This window comes from Dermochelys coriacea, chromosome 11, assembly GCF_009764565.3.
Source record: "Dermochelys coriacea isolate rDerCor1 chromosome 11, rDerCor1.pri.v4, whole genome shotgun sequence".
Classification (NCBI taxonomy): domain Eukaryota; kingdom Metazoa; phylum Chordata; order Testudines; family Dermochelyidae; genus Dermochelys; species Dermochelys coriacea.
Genome location: NC_050078.2, coordinates 41,537,848 through 41,557,014, shown reverse-complemented (window position 1 = coordinate 41,557,014; position 19,167 = coordinate 41,537,848). Strand labels below are relative to the sequence as shown.

Sequence of the window (19,167 nt, the reverse complement as noted above, 5' to 3'; positions counted from 1 at the left end):
TTAAATACCTGTAGAAAGATGTTTAAACTCCCATCAGGTCATTGGGATGACTTTTTGACTTTGGTCAGCTTTATTTATGAAGATGTGCAAATTTGGTCATCTTTGACCGTTTAGGGGTTTGTTAAGAACTTCAGTAGATTCTTTTCACATTAGCCGTTAGGGCCAATTTAGACACTGGACAGTGTGGAAGTGAACAAATACAAGGTATTAGAGGAAAAAAGTGGAAATAAAACTCTGTGTGTGTGTGTGTGTGTGTGTGTGTGTGTGTGTGTGTCAGGGGATGCTTCTTTTTAATACTCAAAGGCATGAGTTCTAAAGCTCAAGATTGCAAATGGGTATCGAGGTCAAAACCATCCTACCCCTCCCATAGTACTAAATAAGGGAAGGGGATCCTGGAAAAGGCTGAGAACTGTTGCCCTAAGTTGATGATGATTCTTGGTCTAATAGGGTAGACTGGTGAGACTTAAAGATAACATGAGAACATCCTGTAAAAAGTTGCTGTGGGATTGGGATTTGCAAGGTTTACCATACCAGTTTCAGAAGTTTTGTGTAGTTCGGAGTGTTTATAGGAGGAGTGGAGGAGACAGATTTGCAGTTAGCTGCTACCTGAGGGAGGCCTAAAAAAGTCTGAAACAAATAATGGCTCCTGTGTTCAACAAAGGACGGGAAGATACCTCCTGGGTTATCGAATGCAGCCCCATGCTGTTGCGGGCAACCCCATCATATTATCCAGTTCATAAACTTAACAAACTCCATCTTAATGTTTGGTTAGGTTGCTTCCCCTGCTGTTTTTATTGCAAGGCTGTCCCAGAGCTTCATTCCTCTGATGTTTAGAAACATTCCTCTGATTTCCAGCCTAAATTTATTCATAGCCAGTTTTATACCCTTTTGTTCTTCTGCCAACATTATCCTTTATTTCTTCTCCCTAACTAGTGTTTACCTTCCTGATTTATTTATAGAGAGAATATCTCTTCTCAAATAGACTCTCTAGTCTCCTGATCATCACAGTAGTCCTTCTCTGCATCTGTTCCAGTTTGAATGCATCTTTCTTGAACATGGGTGACCAGAATGGTACACGGTATTCTAGATGAGGTCTTACTAATAATGCCTTGTACTATGGCATTTAATACTTCCTTATATGTACTAGAAATACCTCTTCTGATGCATCCATATTTTATAGGATTTGAGTGGCCATCTCTGTGATTCTTAAAAAAATGGTGGAGTGGAATTTCTACAGTCACTCATGTACACTGCCCTCAACTTGCAGCCTTCAAAGTTCCTGGATGGTCTCCTCCAAGGAGAAATGCAAGCCCTATTTAAAAAAAAAAAATAATTTGAGGTGTTGGAATGAACAGGTGAAATGTTCAACTTTTAACATGTAATGGTATATCAGTGCATATGGCATCTGCAACAGTTACCAGCTTTTGTCACATGTCTGATATGTGTCCTCTCATCTGTCAAGCAAGTAGCAACCAATCCAGAACTAGAGTTTTGGTGCCTAGTCTCCCCCACCCCCATCTGTGAAAGGCAGGCAGACTTCTGCCATTTATTCTCTTGCCTCTTTCTGGAACAGCTGCAGTTGCCCAGTCTTTAGATGTGGCGGTTGTGTTTTCTTGAGATCCCGTACTTCAGAATTCCGATGAAGCAGAAGAAGTTTTAAGACTTTTTTTTAAAAAGAATCGGGGAGGGGAAGAGGGGAGAGCAGAGATACCAAAAAAAGCCCATCCTGTTCAACTCCTGCAGTGAGTCCTTACTGTTCAGTGTGTCCATCTTCTCCCCAAACCTCTTCTACAGTTCTGCTATGATGAGTGTAAGGAGGAAGAGGGAAATGACTGACTCTGAATAGGATGCCCCTGCCATACTTTAATAGCCTCCTTCAGTTCTGGAACTCTGATTGCAGAAGAAGAACCAAACATTAAAGAGGAGGACACCCCCTCAGAGGATCACAACAAAGATCATCCTGGAGGTTGAGACCTCCCAGGCTCCTCCTTATTCATCAGCTTGTGGGATTTCACCAAGAGCCATTGCTTGGGTTAATTTTGGATTGTTCATCTCTTCCTCCTTTGGGGCTCCCTTCCTATCTTCTCCAAAGAAGATTCTGAAATAGGACACTTAAACCTCTTCTTCATTGTTTCTAGGGACCTGTGTGCTGCCTCTCAATGGGATCATCCTTCTCCCTCCCCTTCTCCCCCAATCCTGAAGAAGGGAGAACTGGGCCAAATGCTAATTTTTCTTTCTCTGCTCTTTGTCCTACCCCTCCCTTTCATTCCTTGGAAAATCCTAATGGGGTTTCCCCCAGGGAATAGGCTACTTAGTTTCCAACCTCACTAAGACACTCAGTGTCTAGGAGAGCAAAAATCAATCTTGGATGATGATGGAGTACCAGTTTTTTTTTTATAAGAGGGTTTTACAGATCAGTTACTGCCAATGTTTTACTCCATTCTTAAAAATGTTGAGATTGGTTCTTCTGAATCCAGATGCCCTTCCTTTCCTGCCCAGAAACTGTCAGAGAATCTACAAATCATTAGAGATCAGGTTTTCATGATCTCTTGCTGCTGGTCCGGTGTCAGGCTCTGGGAAGGTGGTTCTTTGGAAAACTTGGAGGAGCCTAACTTGTTTTTCTGTAGTTTAGGAAATTCTCCGCTTGAGGGTGGGAGTGAGGAAATGCCTGTAGTAGGAAAAGAGATTGAAAGAGCCTACTTTCAGATTAGCTACTACATGTCTGACTGACAAATATAGGGACACACCCTTCATATAAAATTGTATTGTCATAATGGTAAACAATTAGCAGGTGAGAGAAATTTTGTTTTTACTTTTGAAGATATATACTGAAAGTAACAGAAAATACTTGACTTTTGCTAAGATTAATTTGTTTGAGATTTTTCCTGGCACAACATTTTGTAGGTGTTTTATGTTTGTTGCAGATTTTGATACTTTTATGGGGGATACTCCAAGATTAGATACTAGTGCCCACAAAGCAAAAGCTCAGCTTGCTCTGAAAGTAAAACGTCAGCCACCTTCTCGATCAAAGCTAAAAGAATCTCTTGGAAATGGACAGCAGAAATCAGATCTACAGGTACCGATATCTATGTATAATATATATATATATTCAGTACACTGTTTTCATTTATATTCACCATTTTAAATAACTATCCAAAATTAAGTTCTACTTTGTGACTACTGACTAGAATCAGTAAATCCACTAAAGAATTATTTACCATTAAGCTAGAAATGTGTAAGCTGTTCAACACAGTTTTATTTAGTTTCTCAAACTAAAGCAGATCAGATCCGCTAAAACTTATGACTCTTATTTTGTATTTAATATTTCAATAATCATACAAAGTAGGTAAGTATGGGGAAATAAGTATATAAATATTGTGATAAATGTTACTTTTAATACTGCAGTACTGTATCGGGAAGTGCAGCACACCAGGAATCTTGGACATACTTTATTCAGATGGTGCAGAAATATCACAGATTCTCATGCTAGATTGGGTGAACAATTCCATCAAAGTTCATCCTCTGTGCATAACTTTAAAAACAATCTTTTTTGAAAAACAACTGTTAACATTGTGGCACCTTAGAGACTAACAAATTTATTTGAGCATAAGCTTTCATGAGCTACAGCTCACTTCATCGGATGCATTTGGTGGAAAATACAGAGGGGAGATTTTTACACACACACACACACACACACACACACACACACACACACACACACACACACACACACACACACACCATGAAACAATGGGTTTATCATACACACTGTAAGGAGAGTGATCACTTAAGATGAGCCATCACCAGCAGCGGGGCGGGGAAAGGAGGAAAACCTTTCATGGTGACAAGCAAGGTAGGCTAATTCCAGCAGTTAACAAGAACATCTGAGGAACAGTGGGCGGTGGGGTGGGGGGGAGAAATAACATGGGGAAATAGTTTTACTTTGTGTAATGACTCATCCACTCCCAGTCTCTATTCAAGTCTAAGTTAATTGTATCCAGTTTGCAAATTAATTCCAATTCAGTAGTCTCTCGTTGGAGTCTGTTTTTGAAGCTTTTTTGTTGAAGGATAGCCACTCTTAGGTCTGTAATCGAGTGACCAGAGAGATTGAAGTGTTCTCCAACTGGTTTTTGAATGTTATAATTCTTGACGTCTGATTTGTGTCCATTCATTCTTTTACGTAGAGACTGTCCAGTTTGACCAATGTACATGGCAGAGGGGCATTGCTGGCACATGATGGCATATATCACATTGGTAGATGCGCAGGTGAACGAGCCTCTGATAGTGTGGCTGATGTGATTAGGCCCTATGATGGTGTCCCCTGAATAGATATGTGGACAGAGTTGGCAGCGGGCTTTGTTGCAAGGATAGGTTCCTGGGTTAGTGGTTCTGCAGTGTGGTGTGTGGTTGCTGGTGAGTATTTGCTTCAGATTGGGGGTGCTGTGTGTAAGCAAGGACTGGCCTGTCTCCCAAGATCTGTGAGAGTGATGGGTCGTCCTTCAGGATAGGTTGTAGATCCTTGATGATGCGTTGGAGATGTTTTAGTTGGGGGCTGAAGGTGATGGCTAGTGGCGTTCTGTTATTTTCTTTGTCCTGTAGTAGGTGACTTCTGGGTACTCTTCTGGCTCTGTCAATCTGTTTCTTCACTTCAGCAGGTGGGTATTGTAGTTGTAGGAATGCATGATAGAGATCTTGTAGGTGTTTGTCTCTGTCTGAGGGGTTGGAGCAAATGCGGTTGTATCGTAGAGCTTGGCTGTAGACAATGGATCGTGTGGTATGATCTGGATGAAAGCTAGAGGCATGTAGGTAGGAATAGCGGTCAGTAGGTTTCCAATATAGGGTGGTGTTTATGTGACCATCGCGTATTAGCACCGTAGTGTCCAGGAAGTGAATCTCTTGTGTGGACTGGTCCAGGCTGAGGTTGATGGTGGGATGGAAATTGTTGAAATCCTGGTGGAATTCCTCAAGGGCTTCTTTCCCATGGGTCCAGATGATGAAGATGTCACCAATGTAGTGCAAGTAGAGTAGGGGCATTAGGAGATGAGAGCTGAGGAAGCGTTGCTTGTCACCATGAAAGGTTTTCCTCCTCTCCCCCCTCTCCCCGCTGCTGGTGATGGCTCATCTTAAGTAATCACTCTCCTTACAGTGTGTATGATAAAACCCATTGTTTCATGTTCTGTGTATGTATATAAATCTCCCCTCTGTATTTTCCACCAAATGCATCCAATGAAGTGAGCTGTAGCTCACGAAAGCTTATGCTCTAATAAATTTGTTAGTCTCTAAGGTGCCACAAGTACTCCTTTTCTTTTTGCAAATACAGACTAACACGGCTGCTACTCTGAAAACTGTTAATGTGAATATAAATGATAAATTTAAACAAGTAGTCTGGTAATTTTTTCTGTTTGAAATATGCATGCTTGTTAACATTCAATTCTCCTTTTGTAGCATGTTCTATCTTCCAAAACTTGGTTTAAAATAAAATCTGTCTCCACTTTGTAAAGGCCATTTAACTTCACAAGAAGGAGGATGTCAATATAGTATTCTGGTACATGTTAGAGAATATCATATAGTTTCAAATCATTTTATTGTCTAGCCTTGCATTGCCAACAGTAAAGTTTAACGGTGGCTAGGCTTTCTCAGTTTCTATTCCCTGTCTTACGTTCTTAGAGTATTGCCTGGATGGATCACTGCTCTTGGTAATTGTATGAGCTTGGAACTTCATCTCCATTGTGGTGACATGCACAGCTTTATCCTTTCATACTTCTCCACCTCAGGAAACGAAAAGGCATAGCTCTAGCCCGGGGCGGCCAACCTGAGCCTGAGAAGGAGTCAGAATTTACCAATGTACATTGCTAAAGAGCCACAGTAATATGTCAGCAGCCACCCGCTCCCCCCACTCCAACCTGCAGCGCTTCCTGCCCGCTGGTAGCCCCGCCAGTCAGTGCCTCCCGCCCACCACGACCAGCTGTTATGCGGTGCGCAGGGCCTGGGGCAGAGCAGGAGGTTGAGCACTCCCCAGCACACTGGAAAGTTAGCATCTATTGCTCCAGCCCCAGAGTCAGTGCCTATGCAAGGAGCTGCATATTAACTTATTAAGAGCCGCATGTGGCTCCGGAGCCACAGGTTGGCCACACCTGCTCTAGCCAGGAATCATTTTGACCATTGTGTTAGACGGCAGCTAGACTTCTTTGTCTGAAGCCATCAGGTTTTCCAGTCCTAGATTAATACTCACTTAGCCCCAAAATCAACAGAACTTCCAAAGCTCAAAGACCATTCTTTGGCCATATCAGGCAGCAGTAGTCCGAGTAGCGCACTGACCAAACCCACTAGCAGACATTGCATGTTATTTTTGCCCCCTGGCTATCAATGTTCCCTCTATTTTTTTTTTCTATGCATGTGCGGAATGAATTTTATGTGTACCAATATCGAGGTGATGTGCACCACCAGTAGAAACAAAAAACTAAATATAATATCCCTATGGTAACTTTTTAAAAATATATAATTACTTAAGCCAGGACAGGTTAGGCATTTTAGAACTCACTACTCAAAGAATTAAATTTAAGCATAAGAGAGAAATAAAATTATTAAATGCATAGACCATTCAAAAAACTAAAATAACAGCACTTTGAAAGAATAAAGTTACAGCGAATATGTGTATTGCAGGAAGTACCAAGAAGTAACAACAACAATAACACAAGTATATGTTGGGAGGTGAATGTGAAAGAGACTCTGTGTGACAGAGAGAGGGTGTGGGTGTGTGGTGGCTGCTGAGGAAGTGAGAGACCATGCACAGTCTCTTTTAAGCAGAGAGGCACCCATCAGAAGGCTTGTTCAGATCACAGCAGCTCTGTCCTGCTCTTGAGCCCTGTCTCCCCTTTCCTGCTCTGCATAGATGGGATACATGGGTGGAGAGGAGAGGGATACCCTGACATCAGCACCTCCTTCTTCCCCCCTGCTCTGCACAGTGAGCAGGAGGGTCCTGGGAGCAACTGGTCAGGAGCTCCAAGGCAGAGGACAGGAGCAATGCAGCTGCAGAGCAGCAGGAGGAGGGGCACCTGAATACACATTGCCCGGGTGTGCCTGTTTCTGCTAGTCAGGTGTGTGGCACTTGGTTGACTGTTGGACAGCTGCGTAGCTTAGAGGGAACATAGCCGGCTATATGTTTTGTTGCCCGTGTGTTTTAAGCCAGTTTTGCTTTCCCTTTCTGGAGAAGGAGTTCTTTGTGGCTCATTGTTTACCTCCATTCTGGCTCATAGTATATCCTTTTTCTAAAATTATTTGCCTTTCTTTGTCAGTCCCTGTTTAAATTGTGTGGGTTTTGTTTTTGTTTTTTTGATTTTTGTTGTGTTTTTTGTTTGTTTTTTTTTGTTGCTAAACAATGTGATTTTGGGCACTGGTGCCATGTTTTCATTAAATGCTTGGCAGTAGTCTTCCTGCACAGGCTGGGAGTGCTTGTGTTCACCAACCTGGACAAACTGGCCCATCAAGGATACAACTCTGTATTGTGACATATTCATGTAGACCTGGTAGCTGATGACAACTCCTTTTCTGTGACCTTACATTTCTTATGTGGAAGGTCATTATCCTAGTGTCAGTGACTTAAGCTTGCAAAAGGTGAGTTTTAAGCCATAGTTACTGCTTTGCCTTTTACCAAGTTGTGCAAAGAGAAAGTAGTGTTAGAGACCCTTCCAATTTTTTTTCTTAACAGAATGTAGGCTTTCCACCTTAATATCCTGTCAACATTCTTTGTATGTTTGGCATGTGTATTCTGGTGAAGCCCTTCTCCACACTGTGGATGTCAAAAAGACCAGATATCAGAAAGGGGACGACTTCACTGGGAAAACTGAGAGGGGAAAGAGCAAAGAGACTGGAGTTGTGAGTAGAACATTCTGGCTAAGCCTTGAAGGTCAGGTCAAAAAACGTGATCTTGATGCAGATGATGAGGGGAAGCTAGTCAAACAATTTCAGGAATGTATGACATGGCAGGAGTTGAATGGTTTTAGTAGAATTATTTAGTTTGACCTGAGAGGAGCCTAGGAAGATGACACAATTAATGAAATCCCCATTTTCAAAAGATAACAAAGGCATGTCTGAGGGTTTCACTGGTTCAGATGAAGAAGAAATTTTGGCTTTTGAAGATGTAGAAAGAGGAGAGAGTTGAAAATTCGCTCCAGATAACTGCAAGTGATTGATAAAATCAGAATTTACTTACTGATTACTGCTCTGTGTACTGTGATAGTATAATTATGTCTGTATGCAAGCCCCTTATCCCAGTATAATCTATGTGCTCAGATCATAAAAGCTTGAGGAATGTGATCAGTCTGTTTTTATTAAAATTAAAATAGTCTATAAAGTCAATCTCCATGTGCAATGAGGGAAGATAAACTATGTTTTTAACAGAAAACAGTCGACATAATTTCTTTGGCATATGAAGTCTTAAGATTGATTTTTGTAATGCCTTTTTTTTTAAAAAGGCTTTTACCATAAATGTTATGACTGCACAATTGCATACTATATTTACCATAACCTCTTCTATTTTAAATATATTTACAGGATGAGGATACAGAGGATGCTGTCCACAATAGAGAAATTGGTACAGCACATCAAGTCAAGTCTTTAGAAATAACAGAAAAGCTAACTTTATCCCAGTTGAATGATGCAGATCAAAGGATTGAAAAGCCTGAACCACTGGAAAGCACAGAGAGTTTGTTAGAGTCAAGTCCTTCTGTTTCCACTCACTCTTCTCCAGTACACAAACCAAACAATGAAAACAGCACGAGTACTACTCATTCTCCTCCTAGTGATGATATAACTCCAAGTTCACCTCAATCATATTCCAAGAATGTCAGGCACAGAGAATCAAAAGGAAAAGGAAGAGAGGCCAAAGGTAAGTCATAAAGGTTTTTTGAGGGCCTTTGGGTCAAAATGCTCTATTTTTTTTAAATTAGTGTTGAACAGTAGCTATTGCATTCTCTGCCTAGAAAAGGAGAAGCTACTTATTCTAATGTAAAATGTATTCTTAATGTAAAATTAATTGTATGCTATGAGACTAGTTAAAAATGTTTAGCAATGTAGTATTACTGTGATAGTCCATACTGTAGCAAGGTTAGGAAAGTTTTTTACAAAATGGAGATGTGGGTTATATTCTTTTGGAACAGGGTTTAGATACAGATGATTGAATAGTGGCAGCCTCTGTGCAGAGCAGGACAGTACTTCTTAAAGTCCATATATGTTACATTGCTGTTGAAGTGCCAGCATTCCAGTATTTCATACCTGGAGCAATACTGGAGGTAGTTTCCCTACCTTGATACATCTGGCAGCAACCAAGTGGTTAAAAGGGTCTTATTCAATGTCCATTTTGAAATAAACCATTCAAGAGTCATTTTCAGGTAATTTTGCAGTGAATCCAAGATGACTAGTTTGCACAGGCACACACAGCTCAGTGAAGCAAACTATCATCCCAGCATCTAGGGGTTAAATATTAAACATGTCATTTGATGTTTTAATAAATAACTCTTCCCTTGTTCTTATAGAAAAATAGCTGACACAGTATTTTGTAACAAACAAGACTCTTGGTAAAAAGAAAAATTTGTTAAATTTAATATAATAGAATAAAGAACTTAAAAACAGTACAGAAAAGAAAATGCTGATAACTGTAATTACACAAGTAATACTACAGCCTCTAGCATTCAGAACCTGATGCTTGGTAACAAAAGACACAAACTAGATTCCTCTGAAATTGCAAAATATAAGATGCTGAAAATTTCAGAAAATAAATTAAAATGGTACTCTGACTTCAGATCATGTCAGGCTTTGGGCTCACATCATGAGCATGAAGTTAGATGACAACATCTCAGCTTTAGACACTAGGGTACAGCTCTGTTTGCTTGATACAACTCTGTTCATTCCCACTGTCTAAAATGTCATTACTTATTCCTTGAATTAATATCGGTTGATACCAAAGAGGCACTTGTGGAAGTAACATGGATTCCTGATCCCTATGTCAGGGCAATAAGGTAGTAAGTAAGGTTGTTGGTATTAGACATATCAGAGAGTGGTGTGAAGGGAGTCAGGCAAAGGCCTCACAAATTTGGGGTGGATGGGCCCCCAAACGCATGCATGCTGGGGATCTTTGGCTTAGATGCAGTCCCCCGTGAACTTGCTAATTAAACCTTCCTAATCTAGATGAATGGGTAAGTAGAATTTTCATGCCTTTTTTATGGAGACTGGACTTTCTTATTCGTCATATGTACGTATGCATCATGCTAATTACTGTGTAATCTGCATCTAAAATGGAAAATGAAGATTTTGTTTAAGACTTAAAACTATAAAAATAGTGCTCTACAAATATATATTGAACGCTCACAGCATTATTAGGTTGATATAGCTCCATTTTTTTCAGAAGGAGAAACAGAGGCAGAATTGGTCTTGCCAAGGCCTGAGTCTGCATCAAAGTCATGGGTTTCTGGCACAAAGTCCTGTGTTCAGTCTATTTAGAACATGTCTCTCCCTCTTAAACATTTTCAAGTATATATCCAAAATTGGATTGCCTTAAGTTTATCACAGTATTTCAAGTTTTAAAATAACAGAATAGCCTAGCCAAAGTATTTTGAGAGGCTTCTCATGCTAAAAGATCCAAAAGCACTTTAGAAATCATGTACATACAGCACTGCTGAAAAATAGCAAGCTCCCTGCTAGGGTGAGCAGTTGCAGTCGGACAGCATGCTGTATATTGGTGAAGTAGGGAAGGGGGAAGTTTTGACTAAGACTACTGGGATAAAACCCCTTTATTCTTATATTAAGTGTCATATGTTCTTTAACATCTATACAGAGAGGATACAGAAGCTTAAATTAAACACCTCAATTTATCTATTTCCAAAGGGAAAGAGTCTAAATCAATTTTGCCAAGATTCAAATTGCCTCCACGTAAGTAATAAAAGAGCCATGTCAGTTGTCCGGGTATGCAAAAGAGCTAATTTGTGGGTAATGTAGGAATACATTTCAAGCATATTATTTATCCTTAATAGATTCATAGATTCCAAGGCCAGAAAGGAATACTGTGATGATCTAATGTGATCTCCTGTATAGTACAGGCCACAGAAGTTCTCTGAAATAATTCCTGTTTGAATTAGAGTACATATTTTAGAAAAACTTATCTGTATACATACTACAAGTTTAGCTCATCATTTCCTTGAGCCATGACCTTAGACTTATTCATTTAGCTAATGTCAATTATCTCCTGCAAAGTTTCAGCAATGGCCTGACCTTTTCCAAAGGTGATCTGAATGTTCAAGCAAAATAGTAGGTTGTGAACACTTCGGTGAGTTACTGTATTAGGGCTTTCATATTTTAGGATGCAAAGAATGGGAGAAGGCTGAACAGATTATAATTATGCTGCTCACAAACAATCGTAATTCAAGAGAAGTATATGGTCTTTTTCCCAGAGTAATTGAAAAAGAAACCAGATTAAATATTTTGTAAGGCAAGTATTTCCTTTACCAGTTAATAAGCTGTGTTAAGGCAGATAATGTTTGCACTCTTTATTGCAATGGACAATATCATGTTTATATCCTCAGCCAACAGCAGCTCTTTTGTAATCTACTGATTCAGCATATCTCTAGAGTGCTAGCACTGAATTGGTCTGTACACTTGACTGTACAAGAATTGTCTTGTCATAGCGTATACATAATGTGCAAGTGATTTTGTTTTCTTCTGCACTGAACCATAAGCAGCTATTGTCACAGAGTTCGGAAATTTCACTTGGTGATGTGAGGAAATGTTTCAAGTGCTAGTCTTAAAACTGGTGGAGTTGAGGAGTTTAATGCCATACGTCAAAGATGATAGATTACTAATACCACAAGTTGATTCTCTGGACAAAATGACATTAAATGGTACTTCAGTGGGCTGGATTCTAACTATCTAATGGAATTTAATGCCTACCAATTATATTTAATGGTGGAGGAACAATCCTTTCTACCTCCTCCTATCCCATCCATACAGTTGTATGAGTTGGTGTGTTTGTTTGTTTGTTTTTTTTAAACAATTGCACTGCTTTTTCACATTTTGGAAAATGTTACCTTTCTTTACAAAATTCTCTTGGAGAAATTAAATGTCTGTGTTTAAAGCTTTTTGTTGCAAAATAACCTGGTTTAAAGTGCTATAAGGAAATTAAGTCATGAGATGAGAAGTAAAGTTCTGTCATTGACTGGAAATTGTTGAAGGGAAAGGATAGAAAATAAGAGGTAGGAATAAATATACAATATTCAACATGGAATTAGATTCCTAGTATGGTGCACTTCAGGAGATATTTAATATATTATCTGGAAGAGGGCGAACAATGAAGTGGCAAATTTTGCCAGTAACGTTTTCTAAATTACCCAAAGTAATTTAAGGTCTAAAAAAGTTAGGTAGCTGTGTAACATGGAGGCAGATGAAATTCAAGGTGGATAAGTGCATGGTAAATGTGCCTAGAATGAAAAAATTACTCATCTGCTAAAAGAAAGGAAATTGGCAATCTCTCCACTAATCCTCAGTTTACCGTATTGTACCTTCCTCTATATACAGGCCTTGGGGTGGCTGTAACATTTTCAGGGTGATACTTCAATAAAAACTCTATTTGAACACATTTATTAAAAAAGGTCATTTTACGCACTGCCATAAAAGCTTAATATTTTAATGAGAAACACATCCGATGAAGTGAGCTGTAGCTCATGAAAGCTTATGCTCAAATAAGTTTGTTAGTCTCTAAGGTGCTACAAGTACTCCTTTTCTTTTTGCGGCTACAGACTAACGTGGTTGCTACTCTGAAACATGTATTTTGCTTTCTACTGAGTGGGCCAAATTGTTGGAAAGATTCCTAGAATAAAGGAAATCAGCAGATAAGTAATTTTTTCATTATTAATAATTTTTCTACTATTCCTCCCCGATAGACAAGTAGTGAGCAGTGGAAAATAAATGGGGGAAGAGGTAAGGACAGATAGCCCTGGTTGAATCCTTTGGAATATCTACTTAGAGACTGTTGACTGGAACACCCTCCTGTCGATACTTGAAGATCCATTTTGTAACATCTAGTGAATGTGATTTGAAAATCAGGTTGTTGCTTACTATATCATATCCACTGAAGCCAATACTTTTTTGCAAAAGGTTTTCATTAACCTTGTGATGTGGGCCCTGATCCTCTCAGGAAATGGGTTAGACATGTTTCAGCAATATAATATATCCCCTTGCTTACAGGAATTTTTAATGACTGCTTTCCTTCATGCTTTGAATAGAATTAAATGAATAAGGACATAGTTTCTTATATTCATTGCTTAGAGAGAGAGAGAGTTTCATCCAGCTTGTACCATGCTTTTTTTCTATTGGGCTGTATTAGAACAAAATGAAAGCAGTACAGTGTCTTGGGAAATAGAGTGGAGTGTTCATTTTGAAGTTTAGCCAGAAAGTGTTCTAAGAGCTACTTTGCCTCATGAAAATATGGTACAGTTCTTCCATGGAGAATGCAGTGGTTTCAGACACCCACCTAATGGATGTAGTGGCCAACAAGAAAATGCATTTTATTGTTAAAATAAATGGATCCAATAAATTTAGAGGGTTGAAAAGAAGTAAATATAAGGGTTTACAATACTATTGGGAGATCCCAAGTGAAAAGTTGGGCTGATGCAGAGGTTTCATCAATTGAACTCCTCTTAAATTTGATAACATGGGGGATGATAAACCAAAGAAAAGTGGTAGACTGAGTTGAAAACACTTCCTAGGGTGAAAAGCTGGACCCTACTGAGTTGTGCATGAAGACTGTGTATAGACCATCTTGAAGAAACTGTAAAATTGTTGGTTTCAGAGTAGCAGCCGTATTAGTCTGTATCCACAAAAAGAAAAGGAGTACTTGTGGCATCTTAAAGACTAACAAATTTATTTGAGCATAAGCTTTCGTGAGCTACAGCTCACTTCATCGGATGCATTCAGTGAATTTCCACTGAATGTATCCGATGAAGTGAGCTCTAGTTCACGAAAGCTTATGCTCAAATAAATTTGTTAGTCTCTAAGGTGCCACAAGTACTCCTTTTCTTTTTGTAAAATTGCTGGAATTCTTAGCTTCTGTCTTTGTTCCAGCTTAAAAAATGGAATTCTGGTTCAGTTCCTTGTATATTGGACTTCCCCTCCCCCGCTTTCCTCTGGGACTCTCAATTTGGATAATTAGCCATGTGAAAATTTTTATGAAAATATGCTTGATATGAATATGATACAACTGAGATGTACTTTATGCTCGATGGGTCTTGTAAGATATAATTGGAAAGGTTATGATTTACCGAGTCATAGAATCCTAGAACAGGAAGGGACCTTGAGAGGTCATCTAGTCCAGTCTCCTGCACTCAAGGCAGGACTAAGTATTATCTAGACCATCCCCGACAGGTGTTTGTCCAACCTGCTCTTAAAAGTCCCAATGATGGAGATTCCACCACCTCCTTAAGCAATTTATTCCAGTGCTTAACCACTGTGAGAGGAAGTTTTTCTTAATGTCCAACCTACACCGACTTTGCTTCAATTTAAGCCCATTGCTTCTTGTCCTATCCTCAGAGGGTAAGAAGAACAATTTTTCTCCCTGCTCCTGTAACAACCTTTTATGTACTTGAAAACTGTTATCATGTCCCCTCAGTCTTCTCTTCTCCAGACTAAACAAACCCAATTTTTTCAACCTTTCCTCATAGGTCATGTTTTCTAAACCTTTAATCACTTTTGTTGCTCTTCTCCAGACTTTCTCCAATTTGTCCACATCTTTCCTGCAGTGTGGTGTCCAGAACTGGACATAATACTCAAGTTGAGGCCTAATCAGCGCGGAGTAGAGCAGAAGAATTACTTCTCACGTCTTGCTTACAATACTCCTGCTAATACATCCCAGAATGATGTTTGCTTTTTTGAATCAGCATTACACTGTTGACTCATATTTAGCTTGTGATCCACTATGACCCCACAGATCCCTTTCCGCAGTACACCTTCCTAGACAGTCATTTCCCATTTTATATGTGTGCAACTGATTGTTCCTTCCTAAGTGGAGTACTTTCCATTTGTCCTTATTGAATTTCATCCTATTTACTTCAGACCATTTCTCCAGTTTGTCCAGATCATTTTGAATTTTAATCCTATCCTCCAAAGCACTTGCAACCCCTCCCAGCTTGATATCGTCCGCAAATTTTATAAGTGTACTCTCTGTCATTATCTAAATCATTAATGAAGATATTGAACAGAACCAGACCCAGAACTGATCCCTGCAGGACCCCACTAGTTATGTTATGCCCTTCCAGCATGACTGTGAACCACTGATAACTATTCTCTGGGAACGATTTTCCAACCAGTTATGCACCCACCTTGTAGTAGCTCCATTTAGGTTGTATTTCCCTAGTTTGTTTATGAGAAGGTCATCCGAGACAATATCAAAAGCCTTACTAAAGTCAAAATATACCACATCTACTGCTTTCTCTCCTATCCACAAGGCTTGTTACCCTGTCAAAGAAAGCTATCAGGTTGATTTGACACAATTTGTTCTTGACAAATCCATGCTGACTGTTATTTATCACCTAATTATCTTCTAGGTGTTTGCAAATTGATTGCTTAATTATTTGCTCCATTATCTTTCTGGGTACAGAAGTTAAGCTGACTGATCTGTAATTCCCCAAGTTGTTCTTATTACCATTTTTATAGATGGGCACTATATTTGCTCTTTTCCATTCTTCTGGAATGTCTCCCATCCTCCATGACTTTTCAAAGATAATTGCTAATGGCTCAGATATCTCCTCAGTCAGCTCCTTGAGTATTCTAGGATGTGTGATTATGTGATTATCTAATTTGTATGCATGTATCATTTTTGTATCTAAGGTTAGAGATATGGATTATGTAACAATTACAACTGGGTGTGTGTTGGGAAGACACCCACCAGACGACAGGCCATCAAATTTGATGAGCCATCAGGAAGGAACATCAAAACCAAGAAAATACTAATCTCTCTCCCTCCTGGGAGGTGTCCGGGGCCATAACTGTGACACTACTAGGTCAGGTGATCTTGTCACCTGATACTAAACATTACCCGGCACTTCTTTTAATTTTCCACTGGAAGGGAAGGGCGGTGAAGTTTGGGAAACAAAGGATTCCTGCCTTATGCAAATCCTATTTAAGGATGGGGAGGAAGGCAAATGGGATTTCTCTTCTCCGTGAGCTGTCTGACCACAAAGAGAGACTGCTAAAGCCACCTGAAGGGAAGGTGCGGAGGAGTCCAGACTGAGATGGGTCCAACCTGAAAAGAAATATAGCTGGAACTCTGAACCACAGAAACTTTGCAACCTGCCTAAAATAACATTTTAAGGTAACATTTTGTAACCTGTTTAAGTATATTGAGCTTAGCTTGCATACTTTGGTTTATTTGCTCAGTAATCTGCTTTGTTCTGTTTGTTTCCCATTTTACCACTTAAAATTCACCTTTTGTAGTTAATAAACTTATTTTTTGTTTATAATATAACCCAGTTTATGTAATTTCTAACTGCGGGGGCAAGAAGTTGTGTACATCTTCCTCCACGTTGAGGGAGGGGGTGAATTTCGTAAAACCCTTGGTTTTGTACCCCTTAAAGGGAGTGGGCACCAGAGTGTTGGGGCAAGCCCCCAAGGCTGGATCTCTGTCTCTGTGAAGCTGGGCTTGGCTGGAAGAGGCTTGTGAGCCTAGCCCTGCAAGACCAGGTAATGGGGACCCTGGTTGGCAGAATAGGCTGACTCAGTGGCATCCCAGCACATCTGGTGGTATTCAGAGGAGAGGCAAACGGTCACAAACCATCTCTGAGATTTTTCTGTCTGCTTCCAAGACATTTGATTTAGAGCTTCTGAACTGGAGTTATCTATTGGATATAGAAAAGGCCTTATTTTGCAGTACCAAGATCCAATAAACCTGGTGATCTTGGTCCATGAGGAGCTACTAGGATTGCCATTGCTTTTTCTCTTTTTATTTTTATTTTTATTTTATTTTTAGTGATCCTGTGCAAAATTTGGAAAAGCATGTGAACAGTGAGGTAGCAAATTTTACAGGTGATACAGTTACTTAGGTTAGTCAAGACAAGAGGAAGACTGAGTAATTTGAGAGGACTGACAATGTTATCTGAATGGAGAGCATGGTGGCAAATAAAATTCACTATTGACAAATGTAAGGTAATAAACATTGAAAAGAATAATTACAACTATTCTTACACCTCAGTGGGTTCTAAATTTAACTGTAACCACTCAGGAGAAATACTTGTGTGTCATTGTGGACATCCAGCCCAATGAAAATCTCTACTCAATGCACAGTGATCAAAAAAGCTAACAAAATTTTAGGGTACTTGAAGAATTTAGTAGATTTATACTGAAAATATTAAATGCCATTATAAGTCAATTGTGAAATCTCACTGGAATACTGTGTTCAGTTCTGCTCATTCCATGTCAGAAAAGATATTGCAGAAATAAAAGGGGCTCAGAGAAAGGTGACAAATTATTACAGGCATGGAAAAACTTCCATATGAGGGGACACTGCAGCTCTTTATTTTAGAGAAGACCAAAATAAGAGAGAACAAGATCGAACTTTGCAAAACCATTAATAGTATAGGGAAAATAAATGGAGCACTCCTATGCACCTATTATATGGCACAAGAACAAAGGGCCGGTCAATGAAATTGAAAGGCAGAAAATTTGAGATTGATAAAAGAAAATACCTTTTTTACAATGCATAATGAACCTGTGGAACTTATTGCTATAAGATGTCACTGAGGGGAGGAGTTTAGGGGATTAAAAAAATAAAATCAAATGCTTATTCAGGAAATGGGAATATCCACAGTTTCATTAGATAGGCTTTAAATATTTTTTAGAGGGAGTGTAAACTCTTATAGTTCAAGGCATAAGCCAACAAAACTTCCCATATAAGCTGGTTATACCATGGTTGTAGTTGTCTGCACCTTCTCCTGTAGCATCTGGTACTAGCTACTGACACAAGCAGGGTACTGGACTGAATGGACCACTGATTTGTTTTAGTGTGGCAGTTCCAATGCACTAGTTAGTTAAATCAGTGGCAAAACAACTTTTCAGGCTCTGACTTAGAGGGTTACCCTTATTCAACCTTTACAAATATAAATTAAACCTAAATATTTCCTACATTTAAAAACAAACAAATGCTTATGATTAAGTGAATTTCCTTACAAACTTTAAATCAGTCCACTCTGTTTTATATCAAAGCAATTTAAGTAGCTGATTTTAATCATGATTTAAATCAGCAATCAGGAAACCTCAATTTAAATAATTGATTTTAATCATGTTTTGAATTTATACTTTTTAGCTCTTTTCCTAAAGAAAGGTTGAGTCTCATTGGATGGTAGCCATTAAAACATGTTGATTTCAGTCGACTAAATACATTCTTTATACTACATTTGGTGCTTCTTTTTGCTAAGCAGGCGGATGCACTATAGATGCATTTATTTAAGCAATTATAGAGTTAAATTTACATTTATTCAGACTCAAATTTTATATTAAATATAAAATTACATTTTATACTAGAAAATGGTGACTGCATTTCTTAATTACTAAATTTTTTTTTACTTGTGATTTGTGTCATGTTCTACTTGGATGGAAATTCAAATTCAGTTAAAAATGAACAAGAACAATATTTTTTATTGCATTTAAAAACTGATCAAACACAGGAATTATCAGTTGGAGAACACTTCAATCTCTTTGGTCGCTTGACTAAAGACCTAAAAGTTGCAATTCTTCAACAAAAAAGCTTCAAAAACAGACTCCAACGAGAGACTGCTGAATAGGAATTAATTTGCAAACTGGATACAATTAACTTAGGCTTGAATAGAGACTGGGAATGGATGAGTCATTACACAAAGTAAAACTATTTCCTCCTCTTCCCCCCTCCACTGTTCCTCAGACGTTCTTGTCAACTGCTGGAAATGGCCCACCTTGATTATCAGTACAAAAGGTCCCCCCCCCCCCCCCGCTCTCCTGCTGGTAATAGCTCACCTTACCGATCACTCTTGTTACAGTGTGTATGGTAACACCCATTGTTTCATGTTCTCTGTGTATATAAATCTCCCCACTGTATTTTCTACTGAATGCATCCGTTGAAGTGAGCTGTAGCTCACGAAACCTTATGCTCAAATA

The 19,167-nt window shown here is 39.1% G+C and overlaps 1 protein-coding gene across 9 annotated transcripts in view; it reads left to right on the top strand.

The window, feature by feature from the left end:
• Positions 1-19,167, top strand: part of LOC119863665 (neurabin-1-like) — an 89,375-nt gene that overhangs the window by 32,328 nt on the left and 37,880 nt on the right. For all 9 annotated transcript variants that reach the window (XR_006277994.1, XR_006277995.1, XM_043505286.1 and 6 more), the window contains exons 12-13: positions 2,925-3,076; positions 8,554-8,887. Coding sequence is in view for 7 of the 9 variants with exons in the window: in XM_043505286.1 (XP_043361221.1) it covers positions 2,925-3,076; positions 8,554-8,887 (486 nt within the window). In the remaining 2 variants the exon portion in view is untranslated. The remainder of the gene's footprint in view (positions 1-2,924; positions 3,077-8,553; positions 8,888-19,167) is intronic.